Genomic DNA, 19,788 nt, shown 5'->3' with positions numbered 1-19,788 from the left:
CCTTGGCGACTGATTCTCCTAAGGGCTTAGGCTTGGCTCAGGAAAGTGCGTTCAGGAAAAGGAGACTCAGTGGGAGAAGTGAGAGAGGATGAGAGAGCGTCCTTTGGCCTTGTCATTTCCCGTCTTCCCAGAACGCCATCTGGTCTCACCCAAAGGGGAATTTTAACCTCCAGCCTATCACTGCACACCTTCTGGATGTGTACTGCTTATGGAGGACTCCTTATCATCCTTTGATTCAGCCCTTCCTGGCAGGTAGAAATGAGTCAGCGCTTATGGCTGCCAGCGACGGCGTCTGACTCTGACTGACTTAGCACAGAGAGAACTTCCAGGAGAGACCCTGAGCTCCAGGAACAAAGAGGAAGCTGGGAGACCAGGCACGAGCGTGCTAGGGACAGGGCAGCGGGTACCCCGGCCAGTGGGTGCCACGGCCAACGTGCCCTGTGCCACTCCCCACCCCCTAGCCACGAGGACGCTGCCCTCCCATCAGCCCCTTACTGCTCGCTTGCTCCCGGTTCAAGGTGCTGGGAAAGTGTTGGATTGGCCCAACATAGGCCATGGCTGCCCTCGGCTGTCTGGGGGGTGGGTTGTGGGGGGAGAGAAAGTTTTGAGGCTGGAAGGGAGCAGCGAGAGGCAGGCACGCAGAGAGCAACTGTGGTGGAAGTAAGAAGGCTGGGGAGCGCAGGGTTCACAGCAGCGCCATTTACAACCGCCAGGGCACGGCAGCAACCTGTGTCTATCAGCAGAGGAACGGATTAAGAGGATGTGCTACGTGTATACAATGGAATATTACGCAGCCAAAAAGAGGAACACAACTGTGCAATTTGCAGAGACGTGGAGAGACGCAGAGACTGTCCTGCAGAGTGAAGTCAGAAAGAGAAAAACAACGTATCAATTATACGTGGAGTCTAGAAAAATGGTACAGATGACCTTGTTGGCAAAGCAGGAACAGAGGCATGGACATAGAGAATGATGGACACCAAGGAGGAAAGCAAGGCGGGAGGAACTGGAAGACTGGGACTGACATATTTATTTACACTGCTGGGCTTCCCAGGTGGCATGGGAGAGCGCCCATCTGCCAAAGCAGGAGACACAAGAGAAGCCAGCTCGATCCCTGGGTCGGGAAGATCCCCTGGAGAAGGAAACGGCAACCCACCCCAGTATTCTTGCCAGGAGAATTCCATCAACAGAGGAGCCTGGTGCGCTACAGTCCGTGGGGTTGTGCAGAGTCAGCCACAAGTGAAGTGACACGGCACGCACACACACACTGCCACGTATTAAACAGATAACTAATCAGAGCCTGCTGCGCAGCACAGGGGACTCTGCTTGGTGCTCTGTGGAGATCTAAACGGGAAGGAAATCCAAAAAAAGAGAGGACACACACGTATACACACAGATGATTCACTCTGTTGTGTGTACAGCACAAACTAACACCGCACTGTAAAACAACTATATTCCCCCCCCATATTTTTTTAAAAGTGGGGAGTGGGCAGACTGGATGCCGGATACTCCCCATTCCTCCCCCTAGACAAAAGCTCACACGAAATGTGCAGGATACGTGGGAAGAAAAGTCACGCACTAACAGCATCAAAAGCAAGCCTCATAGAGCAAAACACGACCCGCCTTGGAAACCCTCTTGGGAAAATGGCAACGCTCCCTCAATGAATATGGTCACTGTGCTTCCAAACCAGACCTGTTCCGAAGTTTTCTAATTCCAAAATGCACGTGAAAGACACAATGTGGAATGGCCAGGACAGTCTTGAAAAACAAGGACAAGAAATTCAAAACAGAAATCTATGGCAATTAGCACAACACAGAAGAAATGAAAGATCAACGGAAAAGGAAAGAGTAGAGAAACAGAACCACATAATGTGAGAATCTGGTGGATGTAAAAGAGCCATTTTAGGTGAAGATAAGAGGAAAGTGCTGGCTGTCAATGGGGAAAAGTAAAGTTAGATTCATATTGTATCATTAAAAAAATCTGGATAGATTAAAAGATGAAAACAAACCATAGCACTATATGAACAATGTATCAGAAGATATATTTAAAACTTTGGCCTAGGGAAGGGCTCTTAAAGTACAAAAGAAAACATCTATGTAAGACGGGTAAATCTGACTTTCAAAATCGTGACAACTGCGTCAAATACACCACAGCAGTTCAAAGACATGCAGTGGAATAAAACCTACACTCACAAAAAGATGTGTTCAAGAATATTCGTAGATTTATTCAGCCTAGCCCAAACTGTAAGAGTTCAGGTGCTAATTAATAAGCGGAGAAAGGTGTGGTTTGTTCAGACAATAGAACACTACTGGGCAAGAAAAAGGATTACTGTTGACGGTAACATTACGCTGAGAAAAAACGGAATCAGACACAAAAGACCACATTCTGTATGATCCCATCCCATTCAAACTCAGGAACTAATTTATGCTGGGAAAAAAATCGGAACTGAAGTCACCCCTGGAAGTGGGGCTGGCGGCGGGGGTGGGTGGGTGGGGGTGGACCGGATGAGAAGGAACATGGAGGAACTTTCTGGAGTGACAGTCATGCTCTTTATCTTGATTCGGGTTTGGGAGACAGCTGCATCCTCGGTCAAAACTTAGCAAATGCACACTGGAGAGTTGTTGTATTATATGCAAATCTTATCTCAAAAGAAGGCTGATACAAAATTAATGAACTCTAAATCATATGCATATGGAAGCATAAAGTTGCCAATGACTGATTTCCTTGGAAATGTATCACAAGGTAAGATGAATGAATGGATGGACAGATATACAATCAAGGAAGTAAAATGAGAAAGGCAGAATCTAGTTGGTGGGTATTCTCTGTACATTTCTTTCAGCTTTTCTGTATGTCTGAAAATCTTCATAATAAAATATTGAGAAAAGACTGGAGAAAATGTATTTCCAACAAATAAGAGACTTTTACCCAGAAAATACGAAGAGTTAATTATGCTTTTGAATTGTGGTGCTAGAGAAGTCTCTTGAGAGTCCGTTGGACTGCAAAGAGATTCAATCTGGTTAATCCTAAAGGAAATCAACCTTGAATATTCACTGGAAGGACTGATGCTGAAGCTGAAGCTCCAATACTTTGGCCACCTGATGCAAAGAGCCAACTCATTAGAAAGGACCCTGATGCTGGGAAAAAGTGAAGGCCAAAGAAGAGGGTGGCAGAGGATGAGATGGTTAGATAGCATCAGTGGACATGAATTTGAGTAAACTCTGGGAAACGGTGGAGGACAGAGGAGCCTGGCATGTTGCAGTCCATGGGGTTGCTAAGAGTCCACACAACGTAGCCACTGAGCAATTATTCATAGGAAAAATTAAAAATTCAACAGAAAATAAGCAAAGGCCATCAGAGAGAAAAAAGCAGATGTCAACTATGTCTCACCCTACACAGAAGAGGAAAATTCGAATTCGGCCAACACCCCCACTCCAGGCTGTTGCTGCTGCTGCTAAGTTGCTTCAGTCGTATCCAACTCTGTGCGACCCCATTCCAGGCTGGTATCACCCTGCAAAGGCTTGGCGGAACATCGGCAGGTGGTCGTATGAAGTCGGACAGACAATACAGCAGCACACGTGAGGCTGTTTCAGCCCATCACCCAGCATCTCTCCCGCAGGCTGGCGAGGTATGGACCAAGCAGCACCAAAGATGCAGAGAGGCCGCAGCGGGACACCAGGGAGAGAGACCTTATTCCTGTTCGCAGTGATCAGAGTGGAGTCACCATGGAAAAACCTACGACCTCTGCTAAGTCAGAGCCACATACTGACAGTACAGCATTTATAGAAAAGCAAAACTGCTGAGTAAGTACACACACACACATGCGCGTGTGCTGTGGAGAAAAAGGGCTGGAGAAACACCAACTCCTGTCTTGGCAAGGAAGCAAGATTAAACAGGAGCCAGCACCACCACTCGATTCGAGATAAATGTGTGTGTGTATGTATGTATGTATCTGTGAATCTGTTTCACAGGTTTGGGAGAGGAATGCACTAGGAGTTAGGGGTTGTGTGTGTGTGTGAATGTGTAGATACAAACTGTTACCTACAGAATGGATAAACAAGAGTTCCTCCTGTACAGCACCGGGAGTTATAGTCAACAGCCTATGATAAATTATTGGGCTTCCCAGGTGGTGCAAGGGGTAAAGAACCCGCCTGCCAGTGCAGGAGACACAGGACACTGGTTTGATCCCTGGGATGGGAAGGTCCCTGGAGAAGGGAACGGCAGCCCACTCCAGTATTCTTGCCTGGGGAATCCCATGGACAGAGGAGCCCGGTGGGTTACAGTCCACAGGGTAGCAGAGTGGCACACAACTCAAGCGACTTCAGTTGTGTGAAGTGTGTGTTCAGTCGCACAAAACGTCAGTTGTGCGAAGCTGTGTGACGGACGTGACTTCAGCATGCACGTGATCAACTAAACGGAAAAGAACATCAAGAAGAGTGTACGTATGTGTGTGACCGAGTCACTGCTAAAGAGCAGAAATCAGCATGCCACCACATCAACTACAGCTCAATAAAAACACACTTTAAAAATGTAGACACATGTGCTGCTCACGTCACTGAAAAGCATGAAGCGATTACCTGCCTGAAACAAAGCTGACCCAGTCTTTTAACTTTCCCAGCACTTCTTTCAGAGTAGAAGTGGCAAATTATGTAATTTGTTTATAGGATTGATAGGAATTCATAAGATTTCATAAACTGTATCCCCAAAGTAGACCGTAATTTCTCTCTGGCACCCCTACACCAGCTCCCACCTGCCACGCAGCACAGGGCTCCCCAAACTCCACGGCCCCTTTAGAAGACAGCAGCGATGACTTCACCACAGATCGGGGCATTTGTTGATTTCTGGCTTCAAGCAGGTGCTATATAGATAAGCTTAAGAGTCAAACAAGACTTCCATTTTTTGAATGTTCTTCAAACTACCAAGACAGGCTGAGATGGCAGGCTATCTGCTATAATCACTAATCAATATAGTTTAGACCTGTGACCTCATACTCCACAGCCAGCCCAGGTGCTGAGTCATACCTGACTACGTGGGCAGAAAACTCTGCAGTTGCTCTCACCAGCCACTTCAAAACGTTAAAGAGCGGTTTGCTTTTAAGTATATACTACACAGATTTGACTTCAAGCGACAATTTACAAAATCTGCATGTTGGTAATACATTCAGTGAATGATAAGGGCAGAGTGTGGGTGTGTACGTATCCACGATTTCAGCTGCTTCTCCACCATTTTGTGAAATAAATCAAACAGCTCGCCAAAACTAGTTGAAAGTTTTATTTATATAAAATTCATTAAGAACATAAAAGATTGGGTTTCTTAAAAAAAAATCTGCAATTATTTACAGCAGTATTGCACAAGTAAAGAGGCAATTACCCTGTCAAAATCCATCAGTGCAAAACACAAGCCAGGGAAACTGCAATACCAATGCTACATACGCTGGGTCCTAGGAAGAGAGTTACAGACAGATCAGTGCTATTTATAAATGAGTACCTGATGAGTTATGATACAGTAACTAGTGGTCACAGAACCTGGACACACAAATCAAAGAGAGCTTCTAAGGTCTGAAATTCCCAAATCAAAGTAGTCAAGTTATTTAGCTGGGAGCTTGAGGGTGCTTCTCACGCACGATGCCGTCTGGAGCAGGGCAGGTGTTACCCCAGCTGGTTTAGCGACACGTGTGGTCATGTCACTGCACACAGGCTGCGCAGACTGGACACACACAGGCACCAAGCTAAACCAGCAGGGAGGACGAAACCATCCACACAGAACCGCTAGAAAATCTTTCAAGCTTTCACCTCTGTGCACCCAGGCCAGTGGGGTCCAGACCCCCGCTTGAAGGCTTTGGAGAAGCAGAAGGAAGGCGCCACCCTAAAGACACAGGTGGATCGAACGCTGGGACCAAACGGTTCAGGGCTAGGGTGGGGGGCGCAGGCCTGTACAGTTAGTTCCTGAAGATACATAGTAGAGTCTGCACCGCAAAGCATAGGAAGCCACAGAGCACGGTTGGGGGCGGGGGAATTCAACTAGTCACCAGTTGCCAACAAAGGTCAGTACTGTGAAGGTGGTCCAGTAGTCACTTGGGAAGCAGGGCAACTGGTCAACCCGGCCTTCAGTCTGCCTGGTCTCTGCCTTCAACAGTCTCATGGCAACACCGCAGAAGTGGACGTGTGAGTCTCTCTAAACACTGAGCTGTCAGGGATTAATCTTCAATGGAAAGGTCTTTCCCACTGCTAACGATAAGTATTTTGTTTTGTAAGATATGGCCTGAAGTTCACAGCACTTGTTTCTATGAGAAGCTAGCTGTTCAGGAATTAAAGAGTCACTGGAAAGTTCTAGAGGAAAATCTGATAGCCTATCAGATTTCTGGTCTCTCATCATGAGGACAGCAAACCCTAAGAATTTAAACCCACTGGACTAGAAATACCAGGAAGCCACCCTGGGGAGACCACGTGGCCAGCCGTGCGCTGACCAGTCACCACCTCAAGAGTTAAAGCAATTAACAGGACAGCAGGGGGCAAAGGGGAAAGGGGGGTCAACACTTTGCAGAACTCAAGACATTAAATAAGCCAGAAATAAATATACAACATTCCTACAAGTTACAGCATTATGAAACAGTAGGACACATTACATAGAAAAAGAATCTACAATATTTACAATCAATTCTGAAAAAGTTGAGTAAAAACTGATTTTTTCCTTTTACTCATTTAGGCTGTACAAAATTTTACAAGAAAGGACACATAATAATTGCACAGACATTTGGCTCAGTTGATAAGTAAAATACGACTTCCTAATCTAATAAATAGTCAAAATATATACAATATTAAGAAGGAGAAACAGGTGAAAGTTGTAGTTCACTATGTACATTTTTTTTTAAACCAAGAAAAAAAAAATCTTCATCAACTCAGGTCTAGGGAGGGGTCCAGGTAATTTGCAAATTCACTCATGAAGTTAATTTCACGTGTTTATTGCATTCCTGTGAAAAGTCACAGGCCACTTTCTATAAACGTCACATGAGACGGGGTGATCAAGGCACAAAACCTGCATTAAGTTTCCAACAAGGGACCGAATTATTTTTGCTTTCTACAAAAAGTCAAAGGAAGGAAAAGTAAGACATCAAAGGTACACCCAGCCATGGGCATACCTTCTGCAAGAAGGAGGCATCATGATCAACAGATACGTACAGTACAGGGATGTCTCGTCACCTCTCAAGTCCCGGGGGCAACATCCTCGTTTTAATACTTCTACAGTTCATAGAATCTCTCATTTCCTCACCAGCTGCTTCCACGGCCAGCCCAGGGGGCCTGGAGGCCCCCAAGCCCAAGGTAAGCCTGCAGGTGGGTGAGCAAGCGCTCGGCCCCCCGGGGCACCGGTGCTGAAGGAATAAAGTGCTCCAGTCCAAGAGACTGGCCGTGAATACGGGGATCCTGGGGGAGCGGCCCAGAACCAAATACGTCTTTGGTGTGTGTGTGCAGCAGGCCCACAGCTGCAGTTCCATGGACCGCCTTAACCGCTTGCATGGACTTGAGGATCCAGCGGACGGGTTCAAGACAAAGGGTCAGAGGACACGCAGGCTGAGACTCAACACAGCTTTTAAAACAATTCAAGACCCCAAAAAGCTACTTGGGGAAAAGAAAATGTTTAGAAGGAAGAATATTTGGAGTCAAATCTCTCTCTACCTAAGGAAAAAGTATATATGTAACATATATATATATATATAAAACTATAAAGATACAAAAATGAGTCCACTGTTCCAACCGATAAGGAGAGAACACTGGTCCTCGCTGGGCCCAAAGCAAACATGACAGTTGTTGTTGGCACTGTTGACTTGTTTGAAACATCATGTATGTCTTTTAAAAAGCTGTTTAATCAGTTGAGGTTTCAAAAACTGTAAGAGCCATGGGATTCACAGAATGACCCCCACCTCCCTGCTCGCAACGCTCCCTCATCTGTCTGTCCTGGGTCCCCTCGGGAGTTTATCTGCCTTTGAAAAGACTGAGCAGCTCCTGAGCCTGCATTCTCTGCCTTCCTCCTGGCAGGTGTGAAGGAAGAGCACCCCCAACAAAAGTGGCTGCAGGAAGGGGGCCCTGACAAAAACCCAGCGGTCCAGGAGGTGGGCGACTGACAGAGACACCCCTGTGTCTGATGGTGCTCTTTATGAGAACTGCTGAGAGCAGAATGAAGCCTTTACTTCAAAGAGCAGTTAGCCAAGAGCCACTGAAGGCCAGAGGGACTCTGAGTTGGATGAAAAGCCAGGATGCCCAGAAAACAGCTGCTTAAAGCCCTGCCACAGCCTCTGCCAATTCCCACGAGGGCTCGACGGTGGCCCCCTGCAGCTGAACCTGGCCACAGGCGGGCATGCTAGTCACCTGGGGCCTTAGGCCGAGTGCCCACCCTGTGCTATAGGAAAGCCACAGCAAATCTGGTGTTATGACTGCCCTGAACCTTTGCGGAACACGTCTAAACAACAAGTCCATCAAAGCAAGCGAGAACCGCCAGCGAGCACTCCCCAATGGGTGAGCTACCAAGAGACAGACAGAGCCATGTCTGATACAGACCCGGGCTCAGACCCAACTGCCTTTTACCACAAAAACAGTCAGCGGACCAGATGTGTTCATCAGCGCCCTGATAGGCTGGGAGAGCATCACCGAAGGACGTAAGCAAAACACACACACACAGAGTAAAATTTTGCCACAGATACAACTGAATTTTAAGGAGGTAAGTAGGTATTTACACAAAGGGAGTGGCATGTCAATACAGGCTGACAAAGGACCTCTCTCTGCCCCTTTTACCAGTTCCATTTCATAAAAACTTTTTTGGTATTAATAATAGTGATTAAAAAAAAAAAGGTCCAAGAGGCAATGGCAGGGAAGGGAGGGGCCATGCCATACCTCTCCCGTTTAAAAATGCTGTACGGTGACCTCTAAAAATAAACTAAGGCAGCTTTATAAATGAGCTGGCTCAGTTTCCACTGCAGAGTTTATATACTCCTCTGACAGCAGGCAAAGGTTCTTAAAATTTTACTACAAAAATCACTCATGAGTTGGTTAAAAAGTTTCCATTTCCTTTTTGAAAAACCTGCTCTTATCAAAGGTGGGAAAAAAACACACACACACTGCATGTAAACACCATTCTTGCATAAAATCTTGTTCCAGAGAACCATGATTTGTACATTGTTTTTTAAAAAAAGAGAATCCCTCCCTCATTTACATTCACATCAAGCTTCCATTGGAAATTCGGCCGCATGGTGATGAACAGACAGAGGTCAGGTCCACGTGCAGCGTGGTGTCCTCCGGGGACATGCCGGCTGGCTCTCTGCCCACCCTTCCAGCAAAGGACTGCTGCACAGCAAGGGCACTGAAGCGCCGCGACCCCGCGGCGAGGGGCTGGTCGGTCTGAGGCGAGCGGAACGTCTGCACGCGCCGTCACTGCATCCTCCACACCAGACGCACCAGGTAGCGCAAGACGCGCAGGAGGACCATTTGTGGGTGGCCCTCAATCGCCTGGTGACGCACGAAGACCTGCAATGAGAAGACAGGAGCTGCTTACTGCCCAGCCCTGACTCGCTTCAGGCGGGACTGGGGGTGGGGGAGGAGGAGGGCACCCGCATTTAAGGGAGCGATCGTCCTGCGGGGACCACTGAGAAGGGCGCCAGGCCACCCAAGCGCCAGTTCTTCCCAGAGCTGTCACCCCCTAAGGAGCAGCGGCACTGAGGGATGCTCTTTATAAAACGGCTGAAAGACTGTTCGGAGACTCAAAGAGGATCCCTGAATCTGCTTCTCTCTCTAAACACCACGCAATTCTGGAGTACCTCCCTGGTGGTCCCGCAGCTAAGGCTCTGCGCTTCGAAGGCAAAGAGCAGAGGTTTGATCCCCTATGAGGGAGCTAAGGTTCCGCCTGCTGCGGTCAAAAACAAAACAGCAACAATAGAAACTGCACATTCTTTCCACAGGTGACGTCCCAGCTGACCAGAGCGGCCCGGACTAGGGAAGGCAGCAACCACTGGCAAAGGACAACCCAGCGCAGGGCGAGAGCAAATCAGCCAAGACGGCGTGGCCAGGCCCTCTCGGCCCATGTTTTGTAAATAATGGCTGTGCAACAGCTCAGACCATTCACAGCGCTGTGCACGTGCGTCACGGGTTGCTGTGCACCGCACGCCTGTGTGAGCTTCACTGTGAAAGCCCTGGCTGCAGCTGCGCCAGGGCTACACTGCAGTGGGACCGTGATGTTACATGACGGTACGTTTTGGCTACGTTACGGTTACGTTGTGGCTGCTGAACCAACCAGGAGAGGAGAAACGTGTCTGCAGTTCCTGAGGCCCCTTGCGTCTCCTTCCAGCCTCTGAGCTCAGGCCTTGCCTGCCCCGGGTTCAGCGAACAGCGTGGAGAGTGTGGACAGCAAGACAACTGGCGTCACGAACAGGATGAAGAGCGATAACACCCACCACCTCCGCACAGGTGCTGAGAAATGTCACCCCAAGTTGGGGTCCCGTGAAGAGAGGCATGGGTAAAGCAAACGGGAACCCGGTGGATGCAAGTAACTAACTAAGTTACTGACATTCAAATAGGTTTCAGGCTCCCTTAAGCGTGAGTCTCGGGGTGATCTGCCCCAAGAAGCTAAACAAAGTGAAGTGCTGACGCGCCACCCTGCCTCTGGCGTGCGGCAGCTCTCCTGAGCGCGTGCTGTCAGCCCAGCACAGCGGCCAGGGTCGGCAAACAGGTGGACTCAACCCTCGCCCCTCCAGCCTTCACCCGAGTGGCAGGCAGAGTGTGATGAAAGATAGAACAGGTCTATCTGCCGGTGACCCCCACAGGTTTAGGACAAGCCGAGATGGTGCTCAGAAGGAAACTGGCAGGCTACTGAACGCCTCAAGGTCCCCATGTCTTCCAGAGCACGCCCACCTTCGGGTCTAATCCATTCCGCAGGTAAGTGCAGGGTGTAAAGGCTTCCCCGATCGGTGGCTCATCAGTAAATAATCCGCCTGCAGGAGGTGCAGGTTCCATCACTGGGTCGGGAAAATCCCCTGGAGGAGGGAATGGCAACCCACTCCAGGATCCTGGCCTGGAAAATCCCATGGACAGAGAAGCCTGGTGGGCTACAGTCCCTGGGGTCCCAGAGAGTTGGACACGACTGAGCAACCGAACAAGCGGCAGCAAGCAGGGTGCCCAGACCAGCCAGAGCTGGGAACGGACGACCCACTTCCAGCCAGGAGCTGTTTCTCTGCTCAGGCCTGCACGCAACACCCCGGGCCCGCTCCCTGTTCTGTCTGAAGCTCTCCATCAACCCCTCTCCTCACTCTGGGGGGCTGGTCTCTTCCGATGCAGAATCGTGGGACCACTGGCCACGGGGCAGGCTGAGGACGGGCGTCCCCTCCCAGACCTAACTGCCGCCTGCAGATGCCAGCTGCAAGTAGGGCTCCCTCCTGGCCACTGTTTACAGAGCCCTCTGGGGCGTGCTGGACGGGATGGAACTGTGATAAGGCCTGAGCACTTCCCTTGCTCCTTCCAGAACCAGACTGGAGGAAATCGGCTTTTATGTAAGCGATTCCTGTAGAGGCGTTCCGTAACCACAGTCTGCGATTTTTATCTGCTCGACACACAAGATTGCTTTGTTTTGATTTAACTTTCTAAATTACTTTGCTTCTTTGGGGTGAGAATAACTTAGGGGAAGGTTAATTTTAGTTGAGACTAATATTAACAGGTTGAAAGAGGCTTATTCAAAATAAAACCACGATTTACTAAAATGAAGAAAGTGTACATGGGGCTGGGCTAAGCCACTGCTTCAAGATGGGGAAAGCCGTCTTAAAGCCGTCTGGCTGTCCCTGGTGGCCTTCAGGTGGACCAGAGAATGGAGTCAAGATGACCCCATGAGGGGACCAGGTCACACAGTAGGGATGGACCCTGCTGACCCTTGGCCAATTTTATATTCCAGAAATGGAATTATCTAAGAGGAGAAAACCTTCCACGCACACTATGAGGACAACAGGTGCAAAAAAATTTCTCATTAACAGTGTTGCTTTCGTCTCGCATGAGAAGAACACGCGGTAGAGATACGAAGACGTACCAGGGTGGCAGGGGAACGCAGGAAAAACTTGGTGAAAGGGACACCCAGCCCCTGACCAACGAGGAGATGCTGCACGGCCTGAGTGAGCGGAGACGGGGCACACCTGGCCCCCCCCCGATGGCATGCAGGACAGCCCGGTACACGCCTTCAAGCCAGCGAACCACCGATTCTGGACGCCTTTCAACAGAGGAAGACATTACCGCTGATTCCGAGAGCTGTGCCAGCCCAGAAAGCCCCTGACAGCTGGCCCAGCCAGCCACGGCCGCTGCTGGCTCAGCGCGGACAGCTCACACCTCGGACGGCTGGAGGATGGGCAGCTCCCGTCAGGGCGGACACACTGCCCGACACCTGCAGAGGGCACAGACATCGTCCCGCCAGGGGGAGTCACCACCACACAGTCTGCAGCGCGGCGAACGAGAGGCCTTGGCTTCTGGCCTCCAGGACTGTGAAAGAAAGCTGCTTCCGCTGTTTAAGGCCCCCTGCCTACGCTCCAGCCACCCTAGCAAACTAATACACCCGTGCATGCTCAACCATCGCTCCTAAGCCTTTGCCCTTAGGTGAAAACCAGCGCTTCCTGGCTCAAGAACTGCATAGTGCTGCTTTAGTCTAAACCATAAAACACTTTAAAAAGATACATGACAATGGTACATTTGGAGGGGAAAAGATTAAAAAGCTAAACACGCTCCTAGGTTCAAATCCCTTCTGTCTCAGTTTCCTCTTCTGCTCACCCACACGCACACAAAGCACAGCACGCCATCCCACCGGGACGCCTGTCTCCGTGGTCTGGATCCAGGTCCCCCTCACGGTCCTCGCTCCTCTCTGGCCGCCCTCACACGGGCCCGCATCATAGGACATCTGACTTCAAAGCCTGTCTGCGTGCAGGAGGTCTCGCGGGCACTCCCGAGTCACAGCCCACCGCACAGGGAGCCTGCGGCACTGTCATCAGTGGGAACAGCCGCAGAGAAGGCCTGGGCCCCAGCCCAGAAGCCAGGCACAGGCACGTGCAAGCTCCCGCCCTGCAGACTGAAAAGCACCCATGCGTGCCAGTGAAACCAAGGCCCGCGCAGAACAGAGCCAAGATACGGGCGGTCCTTCCTGTCCAAGGAGCGGACGGGGCAACGCGCTGCGGCACTGGTCGCTGTGGCAGGGCACAGCACCGGCCACCACCAGGGCTTCAGCTCCGGGACCACCAACCGCGGGTCGGGGAACTCTAATTCCATCCGCAGGCCAAACATGCTCTCTTGCCTGGCAAGCAGGCGTGCAGGATGCAACACAGGTCTGGAGAGACCTCCCTGGTCATCCAGTGGCTAAGACTCTGTGCTCCCAAGGCAGGGGGCCCTGGATAGATCCCTGTTCAGGGAGCTAGATCCCACACGCCTCAACTAAAGACCCTGCATGCTGCCACGAAGACCAAAGATCCCACGTGCCACAACCAAGACCCCAGCACAAACAAATAATTTTTTTAAGGGAATTTATTTAAAAAAAAAAAAAAAAAAGAGGGGACTTCCCTAGCGGTAGAATGAATAGGAATCCGCCTGCCAACACAGGGTGCATGGGGTTGATCCCCGACCCGGGAAGATCCCACGTGCCGTGGACTCCTGATCCCGCGGGCCACAACCACGAAGCCTGCGCTCTAGAGTCTGTGAGCTGCAACTACTATGCTTGCGTGCTGCGAATCCTGAAGCCTGTGCATCCAGAGTCCGTGTCCCAACAAGAGAAGCCACTACAATGAGAAGCCCAGGCACCGTAACTGGAGAATATGCCCCTCACCACAGCTAGAGAAAGTCTGCTCAGCAACAGAACACAGCACAGATAAAAAATAAATAGATACTTTTTTAAGAAAAAGTCTTTTAAAATACTCTCCCAGCCTGCCCTGGAGAACGCACGCCTGCAGAGGGCAACGGATTCCGCTTTCCTGTCCTGCAGGCGTAGAGGAGCCCGGACCCTTCGAAGCCCACAGGACACACCAGGCCTTCTGACTTCGTGTGCCCGAGCCTGGGCACTCATAGCATCGCCCACTGTCACCGCTCAATGGAACCACGACCTCTGAGCCAGCATGGCTCTCCTGCATCTCACAGACTGAGCCTCCAGATCAGGAAACACGAGGTGACCTTGACTGCTTGCCTCGAGCTCCAGCACAGCGCAGGACACACTCAACAATCTGGGCTCCACAGGCAGGGCCAGACCTCACTGGGCCTGATGACTCAGTAAGTACCAGCCACAGGTTCACTCAGCATCATCACTCAAGGGGGCTTACCATCAAAACCACAGATGCACAAAGCTCAGTAGAAATAAAGGTTGAGTAAGACCATAAACATGATTAAGAGACTAAAAAAAAAAAAAAGGAAAAATGAAAAGGAAAAAAAGGGAACGAGGGAACTAGGACTGAGATTTGGTGCCACAGAACCACAGTTTAGTTAGGAGTTTTCTGGCAGTCAAGGTAACAATGGCAACACAACACTATCTTCCCCATCTTATCAAAACAGAGCACGACACCAAACTCTTGGAGACAAACCAAAAAGCAAGGTATACCAGAACTCTGAGACTCTGAGTGATTTAACTTGTTCAAAAGCTTGCTTCTTAAGAGGATTTCAACATGAATGCCTAAGACGTCCCAAACTTTTTTTTTTTTTTAATACAGATTTAATCTCTAAGTGGTCATTTGTTACAGGAGACTGAATTCTAGACTCTGAGACCAGGAAGGACTCTTACAGAGAGAACCTCTGCTCCAGTTTGGGCAAAGGAGGATAGAGTGTCTGCCCGGATGTACGGTGTTTGCTCTGCATCTTCCAAAATAAGGCTGAACACTGTCACCATCGCAGGGGACAGGCTGAGGCAAGGGGCAGAGCGGCCCCACTGTTGGATGGAAGACCCCCTCTGCCCACTCATAACCCATCAGTCTAAATGTTCTTCTCAACGACCAGCCAGGGAGACGACAGGTCAGAGAGGAACAGGGCCCGTGCACAACGACTCGACGTGGAGCCCGGAAAGACGACTTGGCCTCTCCACTTGAAGACCAGAGTCCAGGGGCGACTCGGCTGGGATTCCAGCACAAGTTCCACGTGCACCGCTCTTCTCAGGTGTCAGACTGGTGCTGCCCCAAGGCCAAACTCACTTTCTATCTGTCGCCAAGGCAACAAGGGCATTTGCATAGCTAGTGCCGAACAAGCTTTGTTGTCAACACAGCTGTGGAAAGAGCGCCAGGGGATCCCCTTGGCCGGATGTGGTGCCCCCCACAACCTCCCAGCACCAGGAGTGAGCTTTCCCACAGCACTGCACCCAGCGCCCACCAGGGCGGCAAGGGACGCCCAAACGCCGCAGAAAGACCGTATCGTCATGAATCCCACCTTCTGAGTGTCAGCATCACTTCAAAGCATCTACTACAGGTGACGCTTTCGGTAGGGCAAATAGCCACTCCCTCACTGACCTGTCATGCGTCAGATTTTCTTAGCCCAGTATCTCCCCTAGAAATAGAAAACTTGGTTTCCAGGCCCCATGTTGGCTGAAATGAGGAACCCTGGCCCATGACCCTCGAGGGGTATCACTGTGCCAACCATAGAGAAGCCAGAGATGGCAATGAACACTCCAGCACAAGACACCACTTGATGAAATACTTGATTCAGAGCAAGCATACGTGCTTGTGAAAGGCCCAGGCTCCAAAAAATGCTAATGAGACAAACACACTTTAACCACAGCCCAAACCCCTCTGCTTTGGCTCAGCCGGGAGAAGTCGAGCGGAGGACGACGTGATAGGCTGATTATTTCTGTACGTCTGCAGGAGGGCTGAGCCTCCAGGGTATCATCATTTCCTCCTCAAGAAATTTAAAAAACCCCAGTTGGCCCTCTCTGAAGACCCCCTCCAGGCAGCTGCATCTCCAAATGGTTCTGTGCTGACGGCCTCCGGTGCCCCAAGGGCCAGGCAGCCGTGCAGGCGTGCCCACCTGCCACAGCACCACGGCGCCCTCACGGGTGATGTGAGCGAGCCCATATCCAGCTTGGTGCCCACCCAGGCATGCACCCACACATCAGCGCCTCAACCCCGGCTCACAGCTGTGTGACCCGGAGAGACACAGCACGTCCGGGGTCCCCCCCACCCAGGTCCAGCCCCCCAACATTTCCTTTAACAAACTGGGTACTTATCAGACAGGTGAACCAAGTTACTAGCCTCTCTCCTGTAAAGATCACTGAAGAAAAGTCAGTTACAGTTCAGAGTGAGAGAGAACAGCCCTGGTGGAAGACAGCATTTTCTAGATCCATCTCTCCACGCTTTAGATTTAATTGGCACTACACATCCCGAAAGACCGTCCCTGGTGGCTCAGAGGTTAAAGCGTCTGCCTGCAGTGCGGGGGACCTGAGTTTGATTCCTGGGTCGGGAAGATCCCCTGGAGAAGGAAGTGGCAATCCACTCCAGCAGTCTTGCCTGGAAAATCCCATGGACGGAGGGGTCTGACAGGCTACAGTCCATGGGGTCGCAAAGAGTCGGACACGACTGAGCAACTTCACTTTCACACATCCCGAAGAGACTGACTGAATACGGGGCTCCCGAAGGTGAAGGGACGGAGCCAGGGATCGAGGCCCCTGCACTCGTCCATGAGCTGTTTCTTCCTGTGAGATCACACTTCACCCTCCATAAGAAAGCCCTTATCCAAAAAACCCACGATCCACAGCTGCTGTCTTGATGGAGGTAATCTGAACCCCATGCTCTCCGAGAAGGCATGTGTGCGAGGCTCTAAAATCCACAACTGCCTCATTCACCTCCAAGGAAGACATTCACCAAGCCTGAAGACTGTATCACACAGAAACGGTAGACATCAATTTACATATCCTAATCATAGCTGTTTTTACTACAAAAACTGTCACTCTATCAACGTGTGAGTCAAGTGAGAAGCATCATCTCGTGAGATACCATGGGTGTAGTTTCAATGTTTAAGATGCAGATTTTTCATTATTCTTTTTTACAGACAGTAATATAAGAGCATTGTATTTTGTTTGACTCCAACATTCAATTAACGAAGGCCTCAAAAGAGGACCGTCTGAGAACATGCAACTCTTGAGTGTATGTGTGGTTTACGTTATTACCAAACAAGGTGCAGTTGTGACCTCTCTCTGCCCACTATCTACAGAAGACAGGAGAATATCACTTCTAAAAATAAGGGTCAAACAGCAGGTTCATGTATCTTACAGATGATCCTTGAACAAGATGGCTTTGAACTGTGCAGGTCCGCTTACACACGGATTTTTTTCAATATGGTACCTAGTTTTCATTCTGTTGATCTTTAAATTAGCTAAGTGTGGGGAAAAGTTTGTGTTCAGTTAGAGACTATGCTATGCGGAAACAGTTGAGTCCCGATGCCATCCACACTGCCTCAGCCTCCTGCCCTTGGGTGAGCCATTTACTAGTTTCTCTGTCTTGAGGCAGAGATGGTAGTGATGCATTTCTGTCTGCGTGCAGGGTCGTGCCCCAAGCCCCTCCGATGTTCAAGGGTCAACTAACATGAAAATGCTAATGTGTTGACACCAGTTTTCCTGTTGCTCCCCTTAAAACCAGCCTCTAAGCCCGCTTCTCTTCTCCACTTCGTCTACTTCAGGGATACACTTCTGCTGTAGGGTTGGGTCAGTTCATGCCGGCACACGCCCAGGACCAAAAGTAGGAGGCTGACAGCCCCAACAAAAGACACACTGTTTCCTGAGATCAAACAGCGCAAGGGTTTTCATCCACTTCTGGCCCATCTGGACAGCCTATCCGATGGGCATCAGGTGTCGCTGTCCACTGTAGGCCCCTACCGGGACATCCCCAGGTCACAGCCTACGTGAGTGCAGAGTGATTTAGGCTGGGCCACCTGATGCCTAGGAAAGAAGGTGAACGTCCCAGTCTGGGTACTGGGAAGGGCAGGCACGCAGGTTAGAGAACGGGGGAGGGGGCCTAGTCATCCCAAGAGCACATGTTTTTACATTCCGAAGGGTCTAGTACCCCCGTCACAGCCTTGAACTACAACCCCAAACAAGCCTGAGAATCCCACCCAAGCGGACGGCATCCTTGAGAACTGGCCATGAGCACAAAGCATCCCATGCCTGCAAGGGACCAGAGTCCATGCTTGCTGACACTCCCTCCAGCAGAGGATCCTGGACTTGCACTCAAGCAATTTCTGAATTGTGGACGAAGCCAGAGGCAATCAAGAACAGGAAAGCGGGCGGCCTGGGTGGAGGCCCCCACCCACAGGGAAGAGGCAGCAGCGAGCAGGGCGACTCAAGCACACAGAGGTGCTGCTGCCCCCGGGCTTCCTGCCAGCTCCTCGGCCTCTTCAGAAAGCCCCAGAGAGAGATGTGGCTTCCCTGCAGGTCCATCAACAGCCCTGGCTGCCCAGAGTTCCGGAAGAGCCCTCTCCTCCCTCCTCAGGGTCCCAGAGAGGAGGACACGGGGAGCCGTGCAGCCAGGACACTGTGCGGCTGCAGGTCACCCACCAGCAAATCCCAGAGGGACCCCAGAGCTCCATCGCCTCTTCAGCCCCTTAGGTTCGGTCCCACTACAAGTCTGCATGTGACTGGGGTGCCGAGGCACTTCAGCGCCTAATTACGGCACGGAGACACGCCGGAGGCTGCCACTAGCCAAATCTGCCACTAGCCAACTGAGCATCAAACTAGAGTGAGCATGCTCAGTCACTTTAGCCATGTCCAAATCTCTGCAACCCCATGGACTGTAGCCCACCAGGGTCCTCTATGAGAATTCTCCAGGCAAGAATACTGGAGCAGATTGCCCTGCCCTTCTCCAGGGGATCTTCCACCCAGGGATGGAACCCGAGTCTCCTGCATCTCCTGCGTTGGCAGGTGGATTCTTTACCCACTTAGCCACCTGGGAAGCCTGAGAGAGATGTGTAATAACCCGGTGAACTGATCAGGGACCCAGGAACTTATTTTGAAAAATGAAGTACACACGGGAAATACACTCATGAAATAACCACACTTTCCCTCCATCGTGAATGGGAAAGTACTGATTTGTAGTAGAGGACACCACCTCTGACCAGGGGCTCGGGAATGAGACGGATGGACACCCTGTGCCTCCTGATACAATGCACGCGGGAGGACACGACGTCACACTGCAGGGACAACTGGCAAGGTCTGCAGGCAGCCCACAGATGACACAGCTCTGTGATGCTATTCATTTCCCAGCCGTGCTCGCTACACTGTGGTTACTGGTTACATAAGAGAATATGCTTATTCATAGGAAGGACACGCTGATGAATTAGAGAATAAAGGAGTATCGTGCCTGCAACTTCTCCAACAGTTCAGCAAGTAGTCTGCACACAGGCAGGTGTGAGAAAAGTGAACACCACTCAGTCGTGTCAGACTCTCTGTGACCCCCTTTGTGACTGCAGCCCACCAGGCTCCTCTGTCGGTGGGATTCTCCAGGCAGGAGTACTGGAGTGGGTGGCCATGCCCTCCTCCAGGGGATCCTTCCAATCCAGAGACTGAACCTGCATCTCCTGCACTGCGGGCAGATCCTTCACCATCGGAGCCACCAGGGAGCCCGAGGTTTAAGGGAGGAGGGTGTTAACCACATGTGGCAGAGTCAGCAGCAGGGGCTTGGGTGGCAGATACAAGCGGGGTCTCTGTACCATTTTGCAACTTTGGTGTAAAACTCTGCAATTATTTCAAAACCAAAAGTTAAAACACAGCATGCATGGAGCAATAAAACTCCCATCAGGTAGGGTGACGGGTCCCCCTGCCCGGGCAGGGTG

The 19,788-nt window shown here is 50.6% G+C and overlaps 1 protein-coding gene across 13 annotated transcripts in view; it reads right to left on the bottom strand.

Moving 5' to 3' along the window:
* The window catches only part of BCL2L11 (BCL2 like 11), a 70,231-nt gene that overhangs the window by 13,228 nt on the left and 37,215 nt on the right, over nt 1-19,788 (bottom strand). For 6 of the 13 annotated variants that reach the window (XM_069583982.1, XM_069583979.1, XM_069583981.1 and 3 more), the window contains one exon: nt 9,112-9,510. The exons of 6 other annotated variants lie outside the window; for them this stretch is intronic. In XM_069583982.1, coding sequence (XP_069440083.1) covers nt 9,415-9,510 — 96 coding nt within the window. In that variant the 3' untranslated portion in view covers nt 9,112-9,414. Of the gene's footprint in view, nt 1-8,675; nt 9,511-19,788 lie in introns of those variants that run through there. One more of the 13 variants, XM_069583977.1, reaches the window with a different exon arrangement.

This window comes from Ovis canadensis, chromosome 3 (genome assembly GCF_042477335.2).
Source record: "Ovis canadensis isolate MfBH-ARS-UI-01 breed Bighorn chromosome 3, ARS-UI_OviCan_v2, whole genome shotgun sequence".
In the NCBI taxonomy this organism is placed as follows: Eukaryota; Metazoa; Chordata; class Mammalia; order Artiodactyla; family Bovidae; genus Ovis; species Ovis canadensis.
The sequence above is the reverse complement of the archived record's forward strand: the minus strand, read 5'-3'. Positions and strand labels throughout refer to the sequence as shown.